Source organism: Apodemus sylvaticus, chromosome 12, assembly GCF_947179515.1.
Source record: "Apodemus sylvaticus chromosome 12, mApoSyl1.1, whole genome shotgun sequence".
Classification (NCBI taxonomy): domain Eukaryota; kingdom Metazoa; phylum Chordata; class Mammalia; order Rodentia; family Muridae; genus Apodemus; species Apodemus sylvaticus.
In genome coordinates this window covers 94,603,281-94,626,027 of record NC_067483.1, presented here as the reverse complement: position 1 = coordinate 94,626,027, position 22,747 = coordinate 94,603,281, and the positions used below count along the sequence as shown (strand labels likewise).

Genomic DNA, 22,747 nt, shown 5'->3' with positions numbered 1-22,747 from the left:
AGAGTAAACCTCCAAGCCCACGAGCCTGTTAGAGACCTTCCAGATCCAAACCAAGACTCTACTCGGAGCCTCCACAAGGAAGGCAGCTTTCTAGGCCCTCCCTGCATTTCAGCTCAATAATACTCATTTCAGACTTCTGACCTTCATCAAACTTAAGTCACCAAATGTACAGTAATTTGTAATAGTATCAAAATATATAAAATCTTTCCCTAAAGTTGTTCCATCAAGGGAAGGCCCAGGTTGGGTGCTGAAATTAACTCTAAGCCTGAACTAAACTTGAGAGATCCTTTGGTGATAAGGACAAAAGAGTGTTTCGTAGCTTTGGGGTAAAAGCATGGAGGGTTGAAGCATGTGGTAACAAGCAGGCTTTTCCTCAGAAAGCTGTCTCCATTCCAGGCACATTGTAGGCAAGCCATGGTTTAAGTATATGCAGATTCTTCTTCCAGACTCTGCATTCTGGCCTAGAGAGACAGCTTGGCTGCTAAAGGGAAGCCTGGCAACTGAAACGATAATGTGCACACCACCAACAAACACCAACTAGCTGTTTCTAGTTCTTTATACATTCTAGATATTTACCCTGAGTCAGAGAAGTAATTGGGAAAATTCAACTTGTTAATTTCCAATAATTATTCAGAGAGGAGGAGAAATGGGAACTATCCTATAAATACTTAACAGCAAAGAAAACCACCAATCTGACTCCTGTGTTCCCCCAGCATGCCTGTGAAACTAACAGAAAAGAAACATGCAAAACATGTGAATTTTGCACATCCTGCAAGCTTAACTTAGGATGGGATTCCTGGTCAATGCTGTAATATTTGCTTCTAGACACTCTCTAGTGTTTCTAAAGACCAGCATCTTTTCCTAGGCACTGTGTGGACAAAATGCTATGGGAAGGGTTAAAATCTAGATTAAAATAGCAGCATTTTAAAGAGACATTAAAATGTGCTACCTATGCATCAGAACTGCCGGGGATGTATCATTAAAGAATACTGGAGAGGAAACAATGTATCACATGACTTACTTACTTGTGTGAGTAAAATAAAACACCTGCACCTTTATAATTTCTATCTTTCTCCACTGTTACTATATATTATGATAATGGGGATTATGTATTTTGTATGTTTCTTCAACAATTTAACACTTATTTGTAACTCCTCATTATTTTATATGATAGCACAGCATGAAGCATTCATTATTCATCAGAGCCCTTTAAAGTTAAAAGCAAAATTAACTATCCCTGTTAGCACAGTCTGTGCCAAACAGGCCTGAGAGGAGGGTGGTCTTTGCGCAGTCACATTATCTAGTGGGTGCTTCAGAGAGTGGCCAAGCCTCGGCTCTCTGTGACAAGGATGCCTAGGCCTCTTCCAGCTAATTTCCAGTAGAAATTCACCAAGTTCTGCCTTCACTTTTCTAGCTTAATTTTTCTAATTAAGTTCTGGCGCCTCATAGCACTGGGGATATAGATAATAAGCCTCTGTAATTAAGTTCTAAAGTCTGTCTACAAAAGAACCCTTTATTCTGCTGGCATGAGGTGAGAGCTATGATCTCCTGTTGACTTTCTCTTTGGAAGAAACAAAATTGTCTTCAACAAATGATAACAGCACACTAGAGTTCTGCCCTATCTTTAAAGCTCTCAAAATCTGAAGAAGTTTGACTGCAGAAGACACAGCTAATGGTTTCCCAATCATACTTGTAGTAAAGGATTTGTTTTGCTTAATTTGAATTCTCAAACTGTCCCACTCAAATAATGTGCTTAGGACACAGACCTATTAAATCAATGGACACATCCCATCAACACGAGAATCAAGCATGGGTTGGAGGAGCATGTGTCATGTAAGGCAGATACATTCCTTATGCGTTATGCCATGAGCCAGGATTCTGATTGAGGAGAACAAAAGCCATCAAAAGACTTGATGACTTCTGACTCAGATGACTAATTAAATAGTCATGGACTTAACTTAAAAAAATAGGAAGCATAGATGGCTGATAAGGCTTTTGTTAGGCAGCACACTGCTTGCTATTTTAGTTTCCTACTGTGGACTACTCAGTATCCCCACTGTGCACTGGAAAACACTGTTCTTGTGTTGAAGAAAGACACAGTTCTGCAGGGAGAGATACAATAATCATCAGTGTAGAGTCGCTGGCTAACACCATGGTGATGAAAATATGCCCTTCCCCTTGAGGACAAACTCTACAGAAGACTGAATACGTGGCTATGGAATTTGTTTTAGCATTAGGGCAGTGGTTCTTAGTCAGGGTTAGGGACGTCTATGTCACCCTGGGGTTTATAGTTTTATAGTTTATGGGGTATATAGAATCAGAATCATAATCACAAAAAAGTTCAGCTCAGAGGGTATGAGTTTGGAAAATGTTTCCAGTTGATTATAAGCCACAGGTCTCACTACTTTAAGCTATTGGCGCGCGCGCGCACACACACACACACACACACACACACACACACACACAAATAAATTGTCACCAGCTCCATGACTTCTATGGGCTCATCTTTCCTTGATCAACTCTGGCAGGCAAAAGCCTAAACTACCCTCAGTCTCCAGCTCCCTTGAGTAAAGAACACCAGCTTGTACACACGCATGAACAAACACAGCCTTCCTCTGGCCATTTGTTGTCTCTTGTGCTTTGTCACCGCAGACATCACATTTTGCATCTTGTGTGCTCTCCCCCAGTTCCCTGTCTCCTCCTATAAGGAGAACTCTTTCCAAGATGCTCCATTTTCCACTGCATATCTGCTTTTCAAAGAGATAGTTATACAGAAAATTCCCCTAATGTCAGTTGAATGACTAACACTCGAGCAATGGAGAAACAAGAGTGACTGGACTAAGTGAATTTAGATGTCTAGGAGAAGGGAGAGTTAAACTTGGTTCTGAGGACAATCAGCAGATCAACATTTCAAGAAGAAGAGCCTGTGCAGAGGCACAGAGCCAGGAGCATAAGGGAAGACAGACTGGTTAGAAAGGCAGGTAGTGCGCAGAGAAAACTAGTCAGGCAGAGTTCAGTGTATAAAGTCTAAGCAAGGTTGAAGATTTGAGGCTTGAATCAATAGATTGAGCTTCATGATTGGAAGATTTGAATTACCTGTCAGTAAAAATAAAGTGGGTTGGTGAGAAACCTAGAATTATGAATGACAGTAATAAGATTATATGAAAAGATGGGAAATTAAACAGAGTTGTAAGGCAGAAAGAAAGGTAATCTGTTGGAATTATTTAGAAAATTACATTAAGTGTACTAACATTCAAAGTCCATTACAATAGATCATATTCTCTGAAACCATTTTAACTACTGCTTCCTAAGACTTCTGGCAAGTCTAGAACTGTCTCATCAATGATGAGCCACCAGCATATGTCCCTGTAACTCATATTGCTTTGAAGACATTTTTCCTTAGATCTGGGCCAGTGAGATAGCTTAGCAGATAGTCACTTGCCACCAAACTTCACAACCTGAATCCAATCACTTGGCCCCACACAAGAACAGACTCTGAAGATATCTTCTGACTTCCACACATGTCCATGGCCCACACATCCTGTGCACATGCATGAAATAAGTTTAAGAGTGTAGTAAACACTTACTTATTTCTCAAGCTCTGCATCTTTTACAGATTATAAGATTTTTTTGAGAGATTATGGACACAGTAGGCGAGGCCACATCTTCTGAGACGTGGAATCCAGGAGATTGAGCAGCACCCACTGAACACATGAAGTACAACAAAGGACATGTTCTAGCTCGTGGAAGAAGAAAGTGTAAAATAAATTCATACTAACCAAACTTTTACTATCAGCTACTTTGTGAGTTTTAAACTTTCATAACAATTTGTTTGACGGTTAAGTAATTTCATTAATTTTAAGATAAAATTATTTAAAGATTATGCAACTTGTAGATATTTTTGAATATACAATCTATATGCTCATGTACACATACTTGAGCATATACAAAAAACAAAAACAAAAAAACATTAGCTGGGCGGTGGTGGCATACGCCTGTAATCCCAGCACTTGGGAGGCAGAGGCAGGTGGATCTCTGAGTTTGAGGGCAGCCTGGTCTACAGAGTGAGATCCAGGACAGCCAGGACTACACAGAGAAACCCTGACTGGAAAAACAAACAAACAAACAAACAAAACAAAACAAAACAAAACAAAACAAAAAAAACCAAGAACATATACATGCTACTTCAATGAATCGCCGTGGCTAAATTGAAGTAGAATTTATTTGTGGGGCTTGTCTATGCCTTCAGTTTGCAAACAAGCAGATTTTACAAAGACACAAAAGAAAAATGTACTGAAACGCCATTCAAAGAGACAGAGACTAAATACAGCAACTCATAACACCATCTATTAGTACTCAGGGACTCTGGGGCCATGTTAATTCTGCAATATCTCTGAAGTCCATCCCATGTACAAATTAGCATTGGAAATACTATAATTTGTCTTCATGAAAGCTTTTTTCCATGCATAGATACAAATATTTCAGGCTTCCCTAATGAACTTTGTAAACTTGAAAGCTTGCTATTTGGGTTATTAAAATGTTAAACATTATTGGAAAATATAAAGGTGTTCATTGGTAGAAATTAAAAATAGAGAGAAATGAATGAATCAGGACTTTTTCTAAATTTAGTGTTTAAGCAGACGTATGAACACAATGATAAATGAAATTTTAATTTAGACTTAGATTTTAAAATATCTTTCTTCCGGTTTCTGTCTGCACCTGGAGCTGATTCTGTGCCACAGCACCCCAGAGATGATCCTATGGTACAGCTCTCAGTACACAAAGACCACTGGGAGAGAGATGGTCTCCCAGGAGTGCTGACACACCTATGAGCACAGGTTAGACCACCACTTCTGCTCAAATTCCCAAGAGGGACCAGACCAGAGCCATCAGAACACAGGAACCAAGGAACTGTCAGGGACAGGATCCTTCACGTTTCTATCTGTGCCCAGAGCTGACCCTGTGCCACAGCTCTCCATACCCAAATTCCCCCCAGAGAGATCTGGTCTCCCAGGAGTACTGATATACAGGCTTGCATGAGGGACAAGCCACAGTCAGAGACAGCAAGACCAGCTAACACCAGAGATAACCAGATGGAGAGAGGCAAGGGCAAGAACATAAGGAACAGAAACCAAGGTTGTGTGGCATCATCAGAACCGAGTTCTCCCACCACAGAAAGCTCTGGATACCCCAACACACCAGAAAAGCAAGACTCTGATTTAAAATCACTTCTCATGATGATGATAAAAGACATTAAGAAGGACATAAATAACTCCCTTAAAGAAATACAGAAAAACAGAGGTAAACATATAGAAGCCCTTAAAGACTAAACACAAAAGTCCTTTAAAGAATTGTAACGTCTTGTGGTTACATCAAATGGGTTACCTGGAAGGGAAGCTAGGGATGTATGGGAAGACAGTAAAAAGATGAAGACCAAGACAACATTACTGTTCAAGGTCTCAAAGTTTATCCAAATATATAGGCCAGGGAAAACCCTTCCCCAAAGACTGGAAGCTTCTCAGCAGAACCAGTTCAGTTGCTCCACAGTCTCAAGAAACTTCAGGTTCTTGAAGAACAATGGGCTTCTCCTTGGTCTGAGCACTCCACCCTAGGTGGAGAGGATTATGGCTAACACAGCAGTTCCTGCTCAAAGGCTGGGAGAGGAACATCACATTGGTGGATGTCAAGTTCTTGCCACGTGGAACCAGTTAATTCCTTCAATAAGGCTCTCTACAAAGAATTATAGGAAAACACAACCAAACAGGTGAAGGAATTGAATAAAACCTTCCAGGATCTAAAAATGGAAATAGAAACAATAAAGAAATCATGAAGGGAGACAATCCTGGAGATAGAAAACCTAGGAAAGAGATTAGAAGTCATAGATGAAAGCATCTCCAACAGAATACAAGAGACAGAAGAGAGAATTTCAAGTGCAGAAGATACCACAGAAAACATTGACACAACAGGCAAAGAAAATGCAAAATGCAAAAAGCTCTTAACCCAAAACATCCAGGAAATCCAGGACAAAATGAGAAGACCAAACCTAAGGATAATAGATATAGAAGAGAGCAAAGACTAAAGCTTAAAGGACCAGTAAATATATTCAACAAAATTATAGAAGTAAACTTCCCTAACCTACAGAAAAAGATTCCCATGAACATACAAGAAGCCTACAGAATTCCAAATAGATTGGACCAGAAAAGAAATTCTTCCCATCACATAATAGTCACAACAACAAATATACAAAACAAAGAAAAAATATTAAAAACAGTAAGGGGTAAAGGTCAAATAACATATAAAGTCAGACCTGTCAGAATTACACCGGACTTCTTACCAGATACTCTGAAACCTGGAAGATCCTGGGCAGTGTCATACAGACCCTAATGAAACACAAATGCCAACTCAGGCTTCTATTCCTAGCAAAACTCTCAGTTACCATAGATGGAGAAACCAAGATATTCCATGAAAAAAAATCAAACTTACCCAATATCTTTCCACAAATCCAGCCCTACAAAGGATATTAGATATAAAACTCCAACACAAGGAGGGAAACTATGTCTAGAAAAAGCAAGCTTCTTTCAACAAACCCAAAAGAAGATAGCCATACAAACATAATTCCACCTCAAACAACAAAAATAATAGGAAGCAGCCATCACAATTCCTTAAAATTTCTTAACATCAATGGGCTCAATTCCCCAATAAATAGACATAGACAAACAGGCTGGAGATGTAAACAGGGCCCAGCATTTTGCTGCATACAGGAAATGCACCTTAGTGTCAAAGTCACACACTACCTCAGAGTAAAGGGCTAAAAAACAATTTTCCAAGCAAATTGTCCTAAGACACAAGCTGGAGTAGCCATTCTAATATCTAATAAAATCTACTTTCAACCAAAAGTTGTGAAAAAAGATAAGAAAGGACACTTCACGATCATCAAAGAAAAATCTACCAAGAAGCATTCTCAATTCTGAACATCTATGCTCCAAATGCAAGGGCACCCACATTTATAAAAGAAACTTTACTAAGTTCAAAGCACACATTGCACCTCACAAATAATAGCTGGAGACTTCAACCCCCTACTCTCACCAATAGACAGAAAATGAAAGCAAACTAAACAGAGACACAGTGAAACTAACAGAAGTTGTGGACCAAATGGATTTGACAGATATCTATAGAACATTTCATTCTAAAACAAAAGATTATACCTTCTTCTTAGCACCTCATGGTACCTTCTTCAAAACTAACCCTATAATCGGTCACAAAACAGGCATCAACAAATTCAAGAAGATTGAAATAATCCCATACAGATATCAGATCACCACAGTTTAAGGCTGGTTTTCAATAACAACAAAAACAACAGAAAGCCCATATACACATGGAAGCTGAACAACTCCCTATTCAATAATAACTTGGTCAAGGAAGAAATAAAAAAAAAATTAAAGACTTCATTTAATGAAAATGAAGGCACAACATACTCATACTTATGAGTCACAATGAAAACATTGCTAAGAGGAAAACTCATAGCTCTGAGTACCTCCAAAAAGAAACTGGAGCATACACTAGCTGCTTAACAGCACACCTGAAAGCTCTAGAATAAAAAGAATCTTATACACCCAAGAGGAGTAGACAGCAGGAAATAATCAAAATCAGGGCTGGAACCAAGTAGAAACAAAAAGAACTATACAAAGAATCAACAAAACCAGGAACTGATTTCTTGAAAAAATCAACAAGATAGATAAACCCTTAAACAGATGAACCAGAGGGCACAGAGACAGTATACGAATTAACAAAATCAAATGAAAAGGGAGATATAACAACAGAAAGTGAGGAAATTCAAAAAATTATCAGATTCTACTACACAAAACTATACTTAACAAAACTGGAAAATCTGGATGAAATGGACAGTTTTCTAGATAGTTACCACATACTAAAGTTAAATAAGGATCAGATAAACCGTCTAAGCAGTCCCATAACCTCCCAAAGAAATAGAAGTAGTCATTAAAATTCTCCCAACCAAAAAAAGCCCAGGACTGGATGGGCTTAGTGCAGAATTCCATCAGACCTTCAAAGAAGACCTAATACCAATTCTTTTCAAACTATTCCACAAAATAGAAATAGAAGGAACACTACCCAATTCATTCTACAAAGCCACAATTATGCTTATACTTAAACCACACAAAGGCCCAACAAAAAAGAGAATGTCAGACCAATTTCTCGTATGAATATCAATGCAGCAGTAATCAATAAAATTTTCAGAAACCGAATCCAAGAACACATTAAAATGATCATTCAATGCAATCAAGTAGGCTTCATCCTGAGGATGCAGGGATGGTTCAATATACAGAAATCCATCAATGATGCTGAAAAGGCATTTGACAAAATTCAGTATCCCTTCATATTAAAAGCCTTGGAAAGATCAGGAATTCAAGGCCCATACCTAAACATAGCAAAAGCAATATACAGCAAACCAGTAGCCAACATCAAACTACGTGGAGAGAAACTTGAAGCAATCCCACTAAAATCAGGTACTAAACAAGGCTGCCCTCTCTCTCCATATCTGTTCAATATAGTTCTTGAAGTCCTAGCTAGAGCAATTAGACAACAGAAGGAAGTCAAAGGGATACAAATTGTAAAGGAAGAAGTAAGTCAAAGTGTCACTATTTGCAGATGATATGATAGTATGCTTAAGTGACCCCAAAAATTCCACCAGAGAACTCCTAGAGCTGATAAACAACTTCCACAAAGTGGCTGGATATAAAATCAACTCAAATAAAGCAATAGTCTTCCTATACTCAATGGATAAATAGGATGAGAAAGAAATTAGGGAAACAACACCCTTCACAATAGTCACAAACAACATAAAATATCTTGGTGTGACTCTAACCAAAAAAGTGAAAGATCTGTACAACAAGAACTTCAAGTTCCTGAAGAAAGAAATCAAAGAAGACCTCAGAAGATGGAAAGATCTCCCATACTCATGGATTGTCGGGATTTAAAAATGGCCATCTTGCAGAAAGCAATCTACAAATTCAATGCAACTGCCATAAAAATTCCAACTCAATTTTTCATAGAGTTAGAAAGAGAAATTCTCAAATTTATTTTGGAATAACAAAAAACACAGAATAGTGAAAGCTATTCTCAACAAAAGAACAAAAGTTCTCAATAAAAGAACTTCTGGAGGAATCACCATCCCTGACCTTAAGCTGTATTACAGAGCAATAGTGATTAAAAAAACACACACACACACACACAGCTGCATGGTACTGGTGCAGTGACATGCAGGAATAGAACTGAAAACCCAGAAATATACCCACACCTCTGGTCACTTGATCTTTGACAAAGGAACTAAAACCTTGCAATGGAAAAAAAGACATCATTTTCAACAAATGATGCACGTTCAACTGGTTGTCAACATGTAGAAGATTGCAAATCAATCCATTATCTCCTTGTATAAAGCCCAAGTCCAAGTGGATCAAGGACCTCCACATAAAACCAGATACACTGAATCTATAGAAGAGAAAATGGGGAAAAACCTTGAACACATGGGCACAGGGGAAAATTTCCTGAACAGAACACCAATTGCTTATGCTCTAAGATCAAGTATCAACAAATGGGATCTCACAAAATTGCAAAGCTTCTGTAAAGCAAAGGACACTGTCAATAAGACAAAACAGCCGCCAACAGATTTGGAAAAGATTTTTACCCATCCTACCTCCGATTGAGGGCTAATATCCAATATATACAAAGAACTCAAGAGAAGCTCCAGAGAAACAAATAACCCTATTAAAAAATGGGGAACAGGGCGGCGGCAGCGGCAGCAGTGGCTGCTCCAGCTGAAGGGCCATCAGCAGTGGAACCAAGGCGTCACAGGGACCAGTTAGGCCCTGCGCCCACGACCACTGACCTTCGCTGACCAGCCGGGCAGCAAGCAGCTGCAGTTGTGCGGCGCCTTTCCTGCGCGGAGGCCACTTCAGAACTCGGCCTCCCACCAGTCAGGAGAGGAGCATCCATCTTGGTTCCGTACTCCAGGAATCGGACAGACTGAGGTACACAAACATAATCCAAGGCCAACACCGCGGTGGTCTGAGCCCGACGAGCGTTGGCCTGCACCCAGGCCCTGGGCGGGTCGGGGGGCCATCTGGGTGCCAACCCAACCAGGAGGTTTTTTGCCCAGGCCTGCGAGCGCGCCGCCGCCATTTTGCCTGCAGGACGACAGAGAGCTCAGGCGGGCAGACCTGTAACAGGCATAGCCTAAGGCTAACAAAGCGAGGGTCTAGGCCCCAAAAGGCACAGGACTGACCCCAAGGACTGGGCGGCTTGGTGGGCCATCTGTGAGTCAACCCGCCCAGGTGATTGTTAGCAAAGCAGACTCTCCCGGCGCTTTCAGGGAGCGCGGGCGAGCACGCCCGCCATCCTAGTCACCTGGCAAACCCAATTAACAGTCATAGCCCTAGGGGAACTTTGCTCGGACCTTGGCCTCCCAGGCTTTTGCCTGGACTCAGGGACTGGGCGGCCAGGCTAACCTTGTGTGCGACAGCCCGGTTGGCAGATCGGCTGCCCAGCGGAGTGAGCGGAACACAGGGGAGGTCACAGTAGCATACACCGTCGGCACTCCCTGGGAGTGCACACGGGCTCCATCTGCTCCTCAGACACAATCTGGGGCAAGGCCTCAGGCAGAAGCCCTTAGCTCTACTCTCTCCTCTTCCGGATCCAGATCAGTCTGGGCGGCAACATTACATCTCCAAGTCCTGCAAGTGGCTAGCTGGGCTTCCGGGCGGCCAGCTGGGAGAAGTCAGTGTGCTCCAGTGAATCCAGCGGGCCCCAGCTGGAGCCTTCGGGTGCCTGTTTTGGGATCTGAACAGCCTGGGCAGCAGCACACTGTCTACAAGCAGTGCAGGAGATAAGCTGTGCACCAGAGGCCAACTGGGAAGGGGCAGCTTGCACTGGTGAGTCCAGCACTGACAAGATAAACTAACACCAGTGAGATCTAGATGGCAAAAGGCAAACGCAGGAACGTCACTAACAGAAATCAAGGCAATATGGCAACTTCTGAACCCAATTCTCCTCTACCAACATGTCCTGGATACCCCATCACACCAGTAAAACAAGATTTGGATTTAAAATCACTGGTCATGATGCTGGTACAGGAACACATGAAGGTCATACATAAAGAAATTCAGGAGAAAATGGATCAAAAGTTAGAAGCCCTTGCAAGGGAAACACAAAAATCATTGAAAGAAATCCAGGAGAATACAAAAGCCAACAAGGAGGAAATGCAAAAAACACTTAAAGAAATACAGGAGAACTTTGCTCAACAGGCTGAGGTCATGAAAGACGAAACACAAAAATCTCTTAAAGAAATACAGGAGAACTTTGGTCAACAGGCTGAGCTCATGAAAGAGGAAACACAAAAATCTCTTAAAGAATTACAGGAAAACACAAACATGCAAGTGAAGGAGCTAAGCAAAACCATCCAGGATCTAAAATCAGAAGTAGAAACAACTAAGAAAACTCAAAGGGAGACAACTTTGGAGATAGAAAGCCTTGGGAAGAAATCAGGGGACAGAGATACAAATATCAACAACAGAATACAAGAGATAGAAGAAAGAATCTCAGATGCTGAAGATTCCATAGAAACCATGGACTCAACAGTTAAAGAAAATGCAAAATGCAAAAAGCTTGTAACCCAAAATATCCAGGAAATCCAGGACACAATGAGAAGACCAAACCTAAGGATTATAGGCATAGATGAGAGTGAAGATTTAAAACTTAAAGGGCCAGCAAATATCTTCAATAAAATTATGGAAGAAAACTTCCCTAACCTAAAGAGAGAGATGCCCATGAATATACAAGAAGCCTACAGAACTCCAAACAGACTGGACCAGAACAGAAATACTTCCCGTCACATAATAATCAAAACACCAAATGTTCTAAACAAAGAAAGAATACTAAAGGCAGTAAGAGAAAAAGGCCAAGTAACATATAAAGGAAGACCTATCAGAATCACAGCAGACTTTTCACCTGAGACTATGAAGGCTAGAAGGTCCTGGGCAGATCTCATGCAGACTCTAAGAGAACACAAATGCCAACCAAAACTACTATATCCAGCAAAACTCTCAATCACCATAGATGGAGAAACTAAGATATTTCATGACAAAACCAAGTTTACCCAATATCTATCCACAAACCCGGCCCTAAAAAGGATAATAGGAGGACAACACCAATACAAGGAGGGAAACTTCACCCTGGAAAAAGCAAGATAGTAACCTTTCATCAAACCCAAAAGAAGTTAAGCATTCAAATTTAAAAAATAACGTCAAAAATGATAGGAAGTAACAATCACTATTCCTTAATATCTCTTAACATCAATGGACTTAATGCCCCAATAAAAAGACACAGACTAACTGAATGGATACGTAAACAGGACCCTACATTTTGCTGCTTACAGGAAACACACCTCAGGGTCAAAGACAAACACTACCTTAGAGTAAAAGGCTGGAAGACAATTTTACAAGCAAATGGTCTCAGGAAACAAGCTGGAGTAGCCATTTTAATATCAGATAAAATTGACTTTCAACCCAAAGTCATCAAAAGAGACCCTGAGGGACACTTCTTGCTGGTCAAAGGAAAAATACAAAAAGAAGAACTGTCAATCCTGAACATCTATGCCCCAAATGCAAGGGCACCCTCTTTCGTAAAAGAAACTTTATTAAAACTAAAAGCACACATTGCACCTAACACAATAATTGTGGGTGACTTCAACACTGCACTTTCCTCAATGGACCGATCAGAAAAACAGAAACTAAACAGGGACACAATGAAACTAATTGAAGCTTTGGACCAATTAGATTTAACAGATATATATAAAACATTCTATCCTAAAACAAAAGAATATACCTTTTTCTCAGCACCTCATGGTACCTTCTCCAAAATCGACCATATAATTGGTCACAAGACAGACCTCAACAAATATAAGAAGATCGAACTAATCCCATGCCTCCTATCTGATCACTATGGAGTAAAAGTGGTCTTCAATAGCAACAGAAACAACAGAAAGCCCACATACACGTGGAAACTGAACAATACTCTACTCAATGATACCTTGGTCAAGGAAGAAATAAAGAAAGAAATTAAAGACTTTTTAGAACACAATGAAAATGAAAACACAACATACCCAAATCTATGGGACACAATGAAAGCAGTGCTAAGAGGAAAACTCATAGCCCTGAGTGCCTCCAAAAAGAAAATGGAGAGAGCATACATTACCAGCTTAATGACACACCTGAAAGCCCTGGAACAAAAAGAAGCTATTTCGCCCAGGAGGAGTAGAAGGCAGGAAATCATCAAACTCAGGGCCGAAATCAATCAAGTAGAAACAAAGAGAACCATACAAAAAATCAACAATACCAGGAGCTGGTTCTTTGAGAAAATCAACAAGATAGATAAACCCTTAGCCAGAATGACCAAAGGGCACAGAGAAAGTATCCAAATTAACAAACTTAGAAATGAAAAGGGAGATATAACAACGGAAACTGAGGAAATCCAAAAAATCATCAGATCCTACTACAGGAGCCTATACTCAACACAACTGGAGAATCTGGAGGAAATGGACAATTTCCTTGACAGATACCAAATACCAAAATTAAATCAGGACCAACTAGACCATCTAAACACTCCCATAATGCCTAAAGAAATAGAAGGAGTCATAGAAAGTCTTCCAACCAAAAAAAGCACAGGACCAGATGGCTTCAGTGCAGAATTCTACCAGACCTTCAAAGAAGAGTTAACACCAATACTCTTCAAACTATTCCACAAAATAGAAACAGAAGAAACACTACCCAATTCCTTCTACGAAGCCACAATTACGCTGATACCAAAGCCATACAAAGATCCAACAAAGAAAGAGAACTTCAGACCAATTTCCCTTATGAACATCGATGCAAAAATACTCAATAAAATTCTTGCCAACCGAATCCAAGAACACATCAAAACGATCATCCACCATGATCAAGTAGGCTTTATCCCGGGAATGCAGGGTTGGTTCAATATACGGAAATCCATCAATACAATCCACTACATAAACAAACTCAAAGAACAAAACCACATGGTCATTTCATTGGGTGCTGAAAAAGCATTTGACAAAATTCAGCATCCCTTCATGCTTAAAGTCTTGGAGAGAACAGGAATTCAAGGCCCATACCTAAACATAGTAAAAGCAATATACAGCAAACCGGTAGCCAGCATCAAACTAAATGGACAGAAACTTGAAGCAATCCCACTGAAATCAGGGACCAGACAAGGCTGCCCCCTTTCTCCTTATCTTTTCAATATTGTACTTGAGGTACTAGCTCGGGCAATTCGACAACATAGGGAGGTCAAAGGGATACAAATTGGAAAGGAAGAAGTCAAACTATCATTATTTGCAGACGACATGATCGTCTACCTAAGTGACCCAAAGAACTCCACTAGAGAGCTCCTACAGCTGATAAACAACTTCAGCAAAGTGGCAGGTTATAAAGTCAACTCAAGCAAATCAGTGGCCTTCCTATACTCAAAGGATAAGCAGGCTGAGAAAGAAATTAGGGAAATGACCCCCTTCACAATAGCCACAAACAGTATAAAGTATCTTGGGGTGACTCTTACCAAACATGTGAAAGATCTGTATGACAAGAACTTCAAGACTCTGAAGAAGGAAATGGAAGAAGACCTCAAAAAATGGGAAAACCTCCCATGCTCATGGATCGGTAGAATCAATATAGTTAAAATGGCCATTTTGCCTAAAGCACTATACAGATTCAATGCAATACCCATCAAAATCCCAACTCAATTCTTCACAGAGTTAGAAAGAGCAATTATCAAATTCATCTGGAACAACAAAAAACCCAGGATAGCTAAAACTATTCTCAGCAACAAAAGGAAATCTGGGGGAATCAGTATCCCTGACCTCAAGCAATACTACAGAGCAATAGTGTTAAAAACTGCATGGTATTGGTACAGTGACAGGCAGGAGGATCAATGGAACAGGATTGAAGATCCAGAAATGAACCCACACACCTATGGCCACTTGATCCTCGACAAAGAGGCTGAAAACATCCAATGGAAAAAAGATAGCCTTTTCAACAAATGGTGCTGGTTCAACTGGAGGTCAGCATGCAGAAGAATGCGAATTGATCCATCCTTGTCTCCTTGTACTAAGCTCAAATCCAAATGGATCAAGGACCTCCACATAAAGCCAGACACTCTGAAGCTAATAGAAAAAAAACTGGGGAAGACCCTTGAGGACATCGGTACAGGGAGAAAGTTTCTGAACAGAACATCAATAGCGTATGCTCTAAGAGCAAGAATTGACAAATGGGACCTCATAAAATTACAAAGTTTCTGTAAGGCAAAGGACACCATCAAGAGGACAAATCGGCAACCAACAAATTGGGAAAAGATCTTCACCAATCCTACATCAGATAGAGGGCTAATATCCAATATATATAAAGAACTCAAGAAGTTAGACTCCAGAAAACCAAACAACCCTATTAAAAAATGGGGTACAGAGTTAAACAAAGAATTCTCACCTGAAGAACTTCGGATGGCGGAGAAGCATCTTAAAAAATGCTCAACTTCATTAGTCATTAGGGAAATGCAAATCAAAACAACCCTAAGATTTCATCTTACACCAGTCAGAATGGCTAAGATTAAAAATTCAGGAGACAGCAGGTGTTGGAGAGGGTGTGGAGAAAGAGGAACACTCCTCCACTGCTGGTGGGGTTGCAAATTGGTACAACCACTCTGGAAATCAGTCTGGCGGTTCCTCCGAAAACTGGGCACTTTACTTCCAGAAGATCCTGCTATACCACTCCTGGGCATATACCCAGAAGACTCCCCACCATGTAATAAGGATACATGTTCTACTATGTTAATAGCAGCCCTATTTGTAATTGCCAGATGCTGGAAAGAACCCAGGTATCCCTCAACAGAAGAGTGGATGCAAAAAATGTGGTATATCTACACAATGGAGTACTATTCAGCCATTAGAAACAATGAATTCATGAAATTCTTAGGCAAATGGATGGAGCTAGAGAATATCATACTAAGTGAGGTAACCCAGACTCAAAAGGTGAATCATGGTATGCACTCACTAATAAGTGGATATTAACCTAGAAAACTGGAATACCCAAAACATAATCCACACATCAAATGAGGTACAAGAAGAAAGGAGGAGTGGCCCCTGGTTCTGGAAAGACTCAGTGAAACAGTATTCAGCAAAACCAGAACGGGGAAGTGGGAAGGGGTGGGTGGGAGGACAGGGGAAGAGAAGGGGGCTTGCGGGACTTTCGGGGAGTGGGGGGGCTAGAAGAGGGGAAATCATTTGAAATGTAAATAAATTATATCGAATAATAAAAAAAAAAGAAAGAAAAAAAAATGGGGAACAGAGCTAAACAGAGAATTCTCAACTGAGGAAACTCAGATGACTAAGAAGCACCTAAAGAAATGTTCAACAACTTTAGTCATCAGGGAAATGCAAATCAAAATGACCCTGAGACTCTACCTCACACCAGTCAGAATGGCTAAGATCAAAAACTCAGGTGACATCAGGTGTTGGGAAGGATATGGAGAAAGAGGAACACTCCTCCATTGCTGGTAGGATTGCCAACTGGTACAACCACTCTTGGAATCAGTCTGGTGGTTCCTCAGAAAATTGGACTTAGTACTACCTTAGGACCGAGATATACCATTTCTGGGCATATACCCAGAAGATGCTCCAACACATAATAAGGACACATATTACCCTATGTTCATAGCAGCAATATTTATAATAGCCAGAAGCTGGAAAGAATGCAGATGTCCCTCAACAGAGGAATGGATACAGAAAATGCAGTACATTTACACGATGGAATACTACTCAGCTATTGAAAACAATGACTTCATGAAATTTGCAGGCAAATGGGTGGAACTTGAAAATATCCTGAGTGAGGTAACCCAGTTACAAAAGAACACTCATGGTATGCAGTCACTGATAAGTGGATTTTAGCCCAAAATTTCAGAATACCCAAGATACAATTCACAGACCATATGAAGCTCAAGATGAAGGAAGACCAAAGTGAGGATGCTTTAGTACTTCTTAGAAGGGAGAACAAAATACTCACAGGAGGAAATATGGAAAGTGTGAAGCAGAGACTGAAGGAAAGGCCATTCAGAGACTGCCCCACCTGGGGATCCATCCCATATACTGTCACCAAACCCAGATGCTTTTGTGGATGCTGACCAAAGCCTGCCTGACAAATACAGAGGCAGCTGTGCTTGCAGCCAACCATCGGACTGAAAGCAGGGTCCCCAGTGGAGGAGCTGGAGAAGGGACTGAAGGAGCTGAGGGGGTTTACAGTCCCATGGCAACAGCAGCAGTGTCAGCAGGCCAGACCCACCCCGCCAGAGCTCCCAGGGATTGGATCACCAATCAAACAGTACACATGGAGGAGCCCATGGCTCTGGCCACACATGTGGCAGAGGATGGACATCAGTGGGAAGATGGGCCCTTGGGCCTGAAGGGATTTGATGTCCCAGTATAAGGGAATGCCAAGGTGGGAAGACTGGTGTGGGTGGGTTGGTTGGGGAGCACTCTCATAGTGGCAGTGGGTGGGTGGGATAGGGGGATTCTACAGGGGAGACCTGGAAAGGAGATAACATTTGATATGTAAATAAAGAAAATATTCAATAAAAGGGAAAAAATATCTTGTTTTAATGAAACTATTGGGACATAGTAATGGCTTAATCAACATTTCCTAAACCTCAACTTTATTTTTGTTTTTGTTTTTTGCTTTTGTTTTGTTTTTTGAGACAGGGTTTCTCTGTGTAGCCCTGGCTGTCCTGGAACTCACTCTGCAGACCAGGCTGGCCTCGAACTCAGAAATCCGCCTGCCTCTGCCTCCCAATTGCTGGGATTAAAGGTGTGTGCCACCACCGCCTGGCTAACTTTATTTTTCTAAACTCTAAGTTTTAAATTATTTTCCTCAGTTAGTTACTTCAACTTGCTGTATATTTTTATTTTTCATTTTCATTTTCACTTCTGTTTTTAAATACCCCTTTTATTTGAAAATAAAAAGAAGCAACCAGTTCCTATTTCCTGAGCACCATATCCCCTCGGATCCTGGTCACTACTCTTTGATACCTTGATTTTTCCAGTTAGGAAACAAATCTAACCAGAAACTGAGTACGATTGGCTTTTTGATGGAGAGACTTGGTTGTACCTCAACATGAACTTTTAATTAGCACATTTCCCAAGGTTGAGCCTTGGGCACGCTTCTCTGGAAGTTTGCTGCGTGTTTGAGAAGTTGCAATGGTTGTGCTTGGGTTCCCTTCACAGTCCACTTACAGAGAAGCAGAGGAAGAAGCAAGTGGATGAACTGTGGAATACACTCCGTGGGTACCACTCCATCCAGCACCCCTGCAGTGGGACGCACACTGCACTGTGTCAGCTCTGGAGTGCGGGAACTGGAGTTAGATGCTTCATGTCAGAGTGTCAGAGTCTCTCTCTTAATGAATGAATCGCAGGAATACAAAGGCCAGGCCCTCACTTACTCCTGGGTGCTTTTGGTCCGCCAGCTTGAGCTTCTTTTACCCATCTCTCCTTCTGCAGGGACACGGCATCAGTTCCGCCTTTCCGGAGGCCTGTGGGACAGAGCGCTTTGGTCTTCTGGGGCCTCAGCCTCTCCTGAGCCTTTATGTTAACTTTTGCCTTTCACAAACTTTCTCTGTTGTAAGTTCCCGATCCTCTTTCCACCTGCTCAGAACCCCTTGCTGTCTCCAGCTTGTGTTCTTGTCTTCTGTCTTCTTTTTCATGGGCGCTTAAAACAGTAGTTCTGTTCTTTCACTCTTATTGAGTTCCACTGAGGATTTAGCAGGACCAGCAGAAGAAGTCTCCAGGTTGGATCTAAAACCAACCACGGGGACAGTGCGGTGGGAATGTGAGAGTTAGTCCTCATGTAGAACCACTAATACCTACACTAATCACAAAGATCAAAATAAACAAAGCACTGCTAGATGCAGCAGAACTCTTCTCTTAGCACCTTGCTCACCATGTGTCCGGCCTGCGTCCTCTTCAGACTCCATGCTAAATGTTCGTTCACATGCGGGTGCTTGTTGCTTATGGTGTCTCTGTGTGGAAGTCAAGACTCATGGATCAGGTGACTAGGTGAGGAAGTCCAGGATCAAAGCAGAACTGAGGTGGGAGCAGGGCTGGGCTGAGATGGGAGCAGGGTGGAGCTGAGGTGTGAACAGGGGGGAGCTGAGGTGGGAGCAGGGGTGGGCTGAGGTGGGAGCAGGGGGGAGTTGAGGTGTGAGTAGGAGTGGGCTGAGGTGTGAGCAGGGGTGGGCTGAGGTAGGAGCAGGGGTGGGCTGAGGTGGGAGCAGGGGTGGGCTGAGGTGTGAATGGGGGAGCTGAGGTGGGAGCAGGGGTGGGCTGAGGTGTGAGCAGGGATGGGCTGAGGTGGGAGCAGGGGTGGGCTGAGGTGGGAGCAGGGGGAGCTGAGGTGTGAGCAGGGGTGGGCTGAGGTGGGAGCAGGGGTGGGCTGAGGTAGGAGCAGGGGTGGGCTGAGGTGTGAACAGGGGGGAGCTGAGGTGGGAGCAGGGGTGGGCTGAGGTGTGAGCAGGGATGGGCTGAGGTGGGAGCAGGGGTGGGCTGAGGTGGGAGCAGGGGTGGGCTGAGGTGGGAGCAGGGTGGAGCTGAGGTGGGAGCAGGGTGGAGCTGAGGTGGGAGCAGGGGTGGGCTGAGGTGGGAGCAAGGGTGGGCTGAGGTGGGAGCAGGGCTGGGCTGAGGTGGGAGCAGGGGTGGGCTGAGGTGGGAGCAGGGGTGGGCTGATGTGTGAACAGGGGGGAGCTGAGGTGGGAGCAGGGGTGGGCTGAGGTGTGAGCAGGGATGGGCTGAGGTGGGAGCAGAGGTGGGCTGAGGTGTGAGCAGGGGGGAGCTGAGGTGTGAGCAGGGGGGAGCTGAGGTGTGAGCAGGGGGGAGCTGAGGTGTGAGCAGGGGGGAGCTGAGGTGTGAGCAGGGGTGGGCTGAGGTGGGAGCAGGGGGGAGCTGAGGTGTGAGCAGGGGGGAGCTGAGGTGTGAGCAGGGGGGAGCTGAGGTGGGAGCAGGGGTGGGCTGAGGTGGGAACAGGGGTGGGCTGAGGTGGGAGCAGGGTGGAGCTGAGGTGGGAGCAGGGGTGGGCTAAGGTGGGAGCAGGGGTGGGCTGAGGTGTGAGCTGGGGTGGGCTGAGGTGGTAGCAGGGGTGGGCTGAGGTGGGAGCAGGGGTGGGATGAGGTGGGAGCAGGGGTGGGATGAGGTGGTAGCAGGGGTGGGCTGAGGTGGGAGCAGGGTGGAGCTGAGGTGGGAGCAGGGGTGGGATAAGGTGGGAGCAGGGTGGAGCTGAGGTGGGAGCAGGGGTGGGATAAGGTGTGAGCAGGGGTGGGCTGAGGTGTGAGCAGGGGTGGGATGAGGTGGTAGCAGGGGTGGACTGTGGTGGGAGCAGGGGTGGACTGAGGTGGGAGCAGGGGTGGACTGAGGTGGGAGCAGGGGTGGGCTGAGGTGGGAGCAGGGGTGGACTGACTCCAAAGCACTGTCATTCACACCTGACTGGATATGCCTTTACTTGGGGTGTAACATGAGCTTTGATGTTAGAAACTGATTTCAATAAGAACTACCTGTACTGCTATAGTGTTTCATTTGCTTTTTGTATTTTTGAGATTTATACAATTTTAAAATGTTATTTTGTTTGTAATATGAATTTTGAAAAATTTGGCACCTTCAAATTGTTGATTGGATACTCAACATCATTATCTATTTAAAACTCATAAAAATCCCATTAGGAAACTATGAATGTCTTCATCTCTAGACAAGTAGGAGAGGAAGGGCCACAGAAGCCAGCATTTGTAACAGCGGCCACGGTTGACACGGAGTCCAGGTGCTCTGCTCCCAAACCCTTATTTTCTTTGAATCAGCTATTTCTGGAAATGTAATTGTGAATGTTGCCTGACTTGTCTTTCCAGGTTTTTGCCATTTTCTTCCTACCATAAAAAGGAGAAGTACATCCCAATGATACACACGTCAAGCACGTATAATCCTGGCTCTTATGGACAGAAGCACTTCCGTAATGAAGACCCTAAGAAGTGGATCTCTGACAAGGTGGGTCCATGGCACAGTAGAAAGGCAGGTGCCCCTTTAAATGGCTAAGGTGGACAGCAATGACAGTATCAGGACACAGTGCCACTTGTAAAAGGCTGAAGATTGATACTGACGACAGCAGATGCAATTGTTCTCATTACAGCTGTGACAGTCATAGTTACAAACTTATTTGCACCTCTTTTTGTAAGGATAGTGCAGCTGACTTGTGTCCATGAGAGATTTGCACTAGTTCTTTGCATTACTGTGCACTTAATGTATGTTTTATGTGATAAATCCTATAATCAATGACGAGGACTACTGGCTTTGTCAGATGATCAATTGGGTTGGAGTTTGAACGTGAAGTCCTAGCATGGAATGGACAGTGGACCGTGGAGACTACATGTTGCTTGCTCTCTTGATCTCTGTGCATTGCATACCTATATGTGCATGTAAGGAGATGAGTGATTGGCATGTAACTGTGGACTACATACACTTGGCACATATGCATATGCACTGTGCACATGTGTAACGTGTGCAGTACATGTAGGTTTTAAAGGCATATATAAGGTGTACCTTTGTTCTTGATGCCATAACAAATTACCCTGGAAAATCAAGTGAACAAAATTAACAAAGTTGAAAGTGTCACAGTAGCTAATTTCAAAAGATAATGTATTGCCATAGTAATCAAAACAGCACACATGGTCTGGGCATTCCGAGGCACACTGACTGATGACATAGGATAGAAGGTGTAGAACTACGTGCACATGCGTGTGCCAAAAGGATCCTCACAACGGTGCCAAATACAGTGGCACAAGGACAGTTGCCTCAGCAGAGAGTGCTGGGAAGATGCATATTCTGATGCAAGATAGGGAAGCTGCATCTTCGCTTCTTACCATATTAAGACATCCATTCAAAACACATTCAAGATTAAATCTTGAAATGATTAGAGGAAACAGAAAAAACTTTGATAGTGGGCTCAGCCATGTTCTCTGGATGCATCGTTAGCAGAAGCAATGACACTGTGTCAAGCTAAAAAGCTTGAACATAAGAACTCCTAACCAGCAGAGGGAAACATCACTAACACCAGCAGAATCATCAGTGACAGAATCATGAGAGACATCAGTGGGATGGGGAAGATACTTGGAACCATACATTGTAATATGGGTCAACATCCAAAATGTGTGAGCAGGTCTATGAATAGACATTTAACATCACTAAAATTATCACTGAAGTGCAAATCAAAACCATGATATATCATCTCGTACCTGATAGAATAACAATTACCGAAAAACCAGAAGGAAATGTTGGCCAAGTTGTGAGCAAATGGAACTCTGGCATTGTTTGTGAGAGTGTAGGTTAAAACGGCCATTGTGCTATGGTTTAACCCAGTAATCAGACGTCTGAGCCGAAGCCCAAAAGGAGTGAAATTGTATGTCAAAGAGGTAAGTAGACACCATGTTCATTGCAATGTCATTCACAATAGCCAGGACAGCTACCAAAAACAAATGCATAAGGAGAGCTCACACGGTGAAACATTATTGCACCATAAAAAGCACAGACATGCTGTTATTCATGATATGGAGGTGGGGATGGGGGCAGCCCTGGTGGGGGTTCTTCTTT

At 42.7% G+C, this 22,747-nt stretch overlaps 1 protein-coding gene across 1 annotated transcript in view; it reads left to right on the top strand.

The window, feature by feature from the left end:
* Spata17 (spermatogenesis associated 17) overlaps positions 1–22,747 on the top strand; it is a 182,798-nt gene that overhangs the window by 115,247 nt on the left and 44,804 nt on the right. Inside the window, exon 9 of the mRNA XM_052200850.1 lies at positions 21,013–21,148. Within this exon, the coding sequence (XP_052056810.1) occupies positions 21,013–21,148 (136 nt within the window). The remainder of the gene's footprint in view (positions 1–21,012; positions 21,149–22,747) is intronic.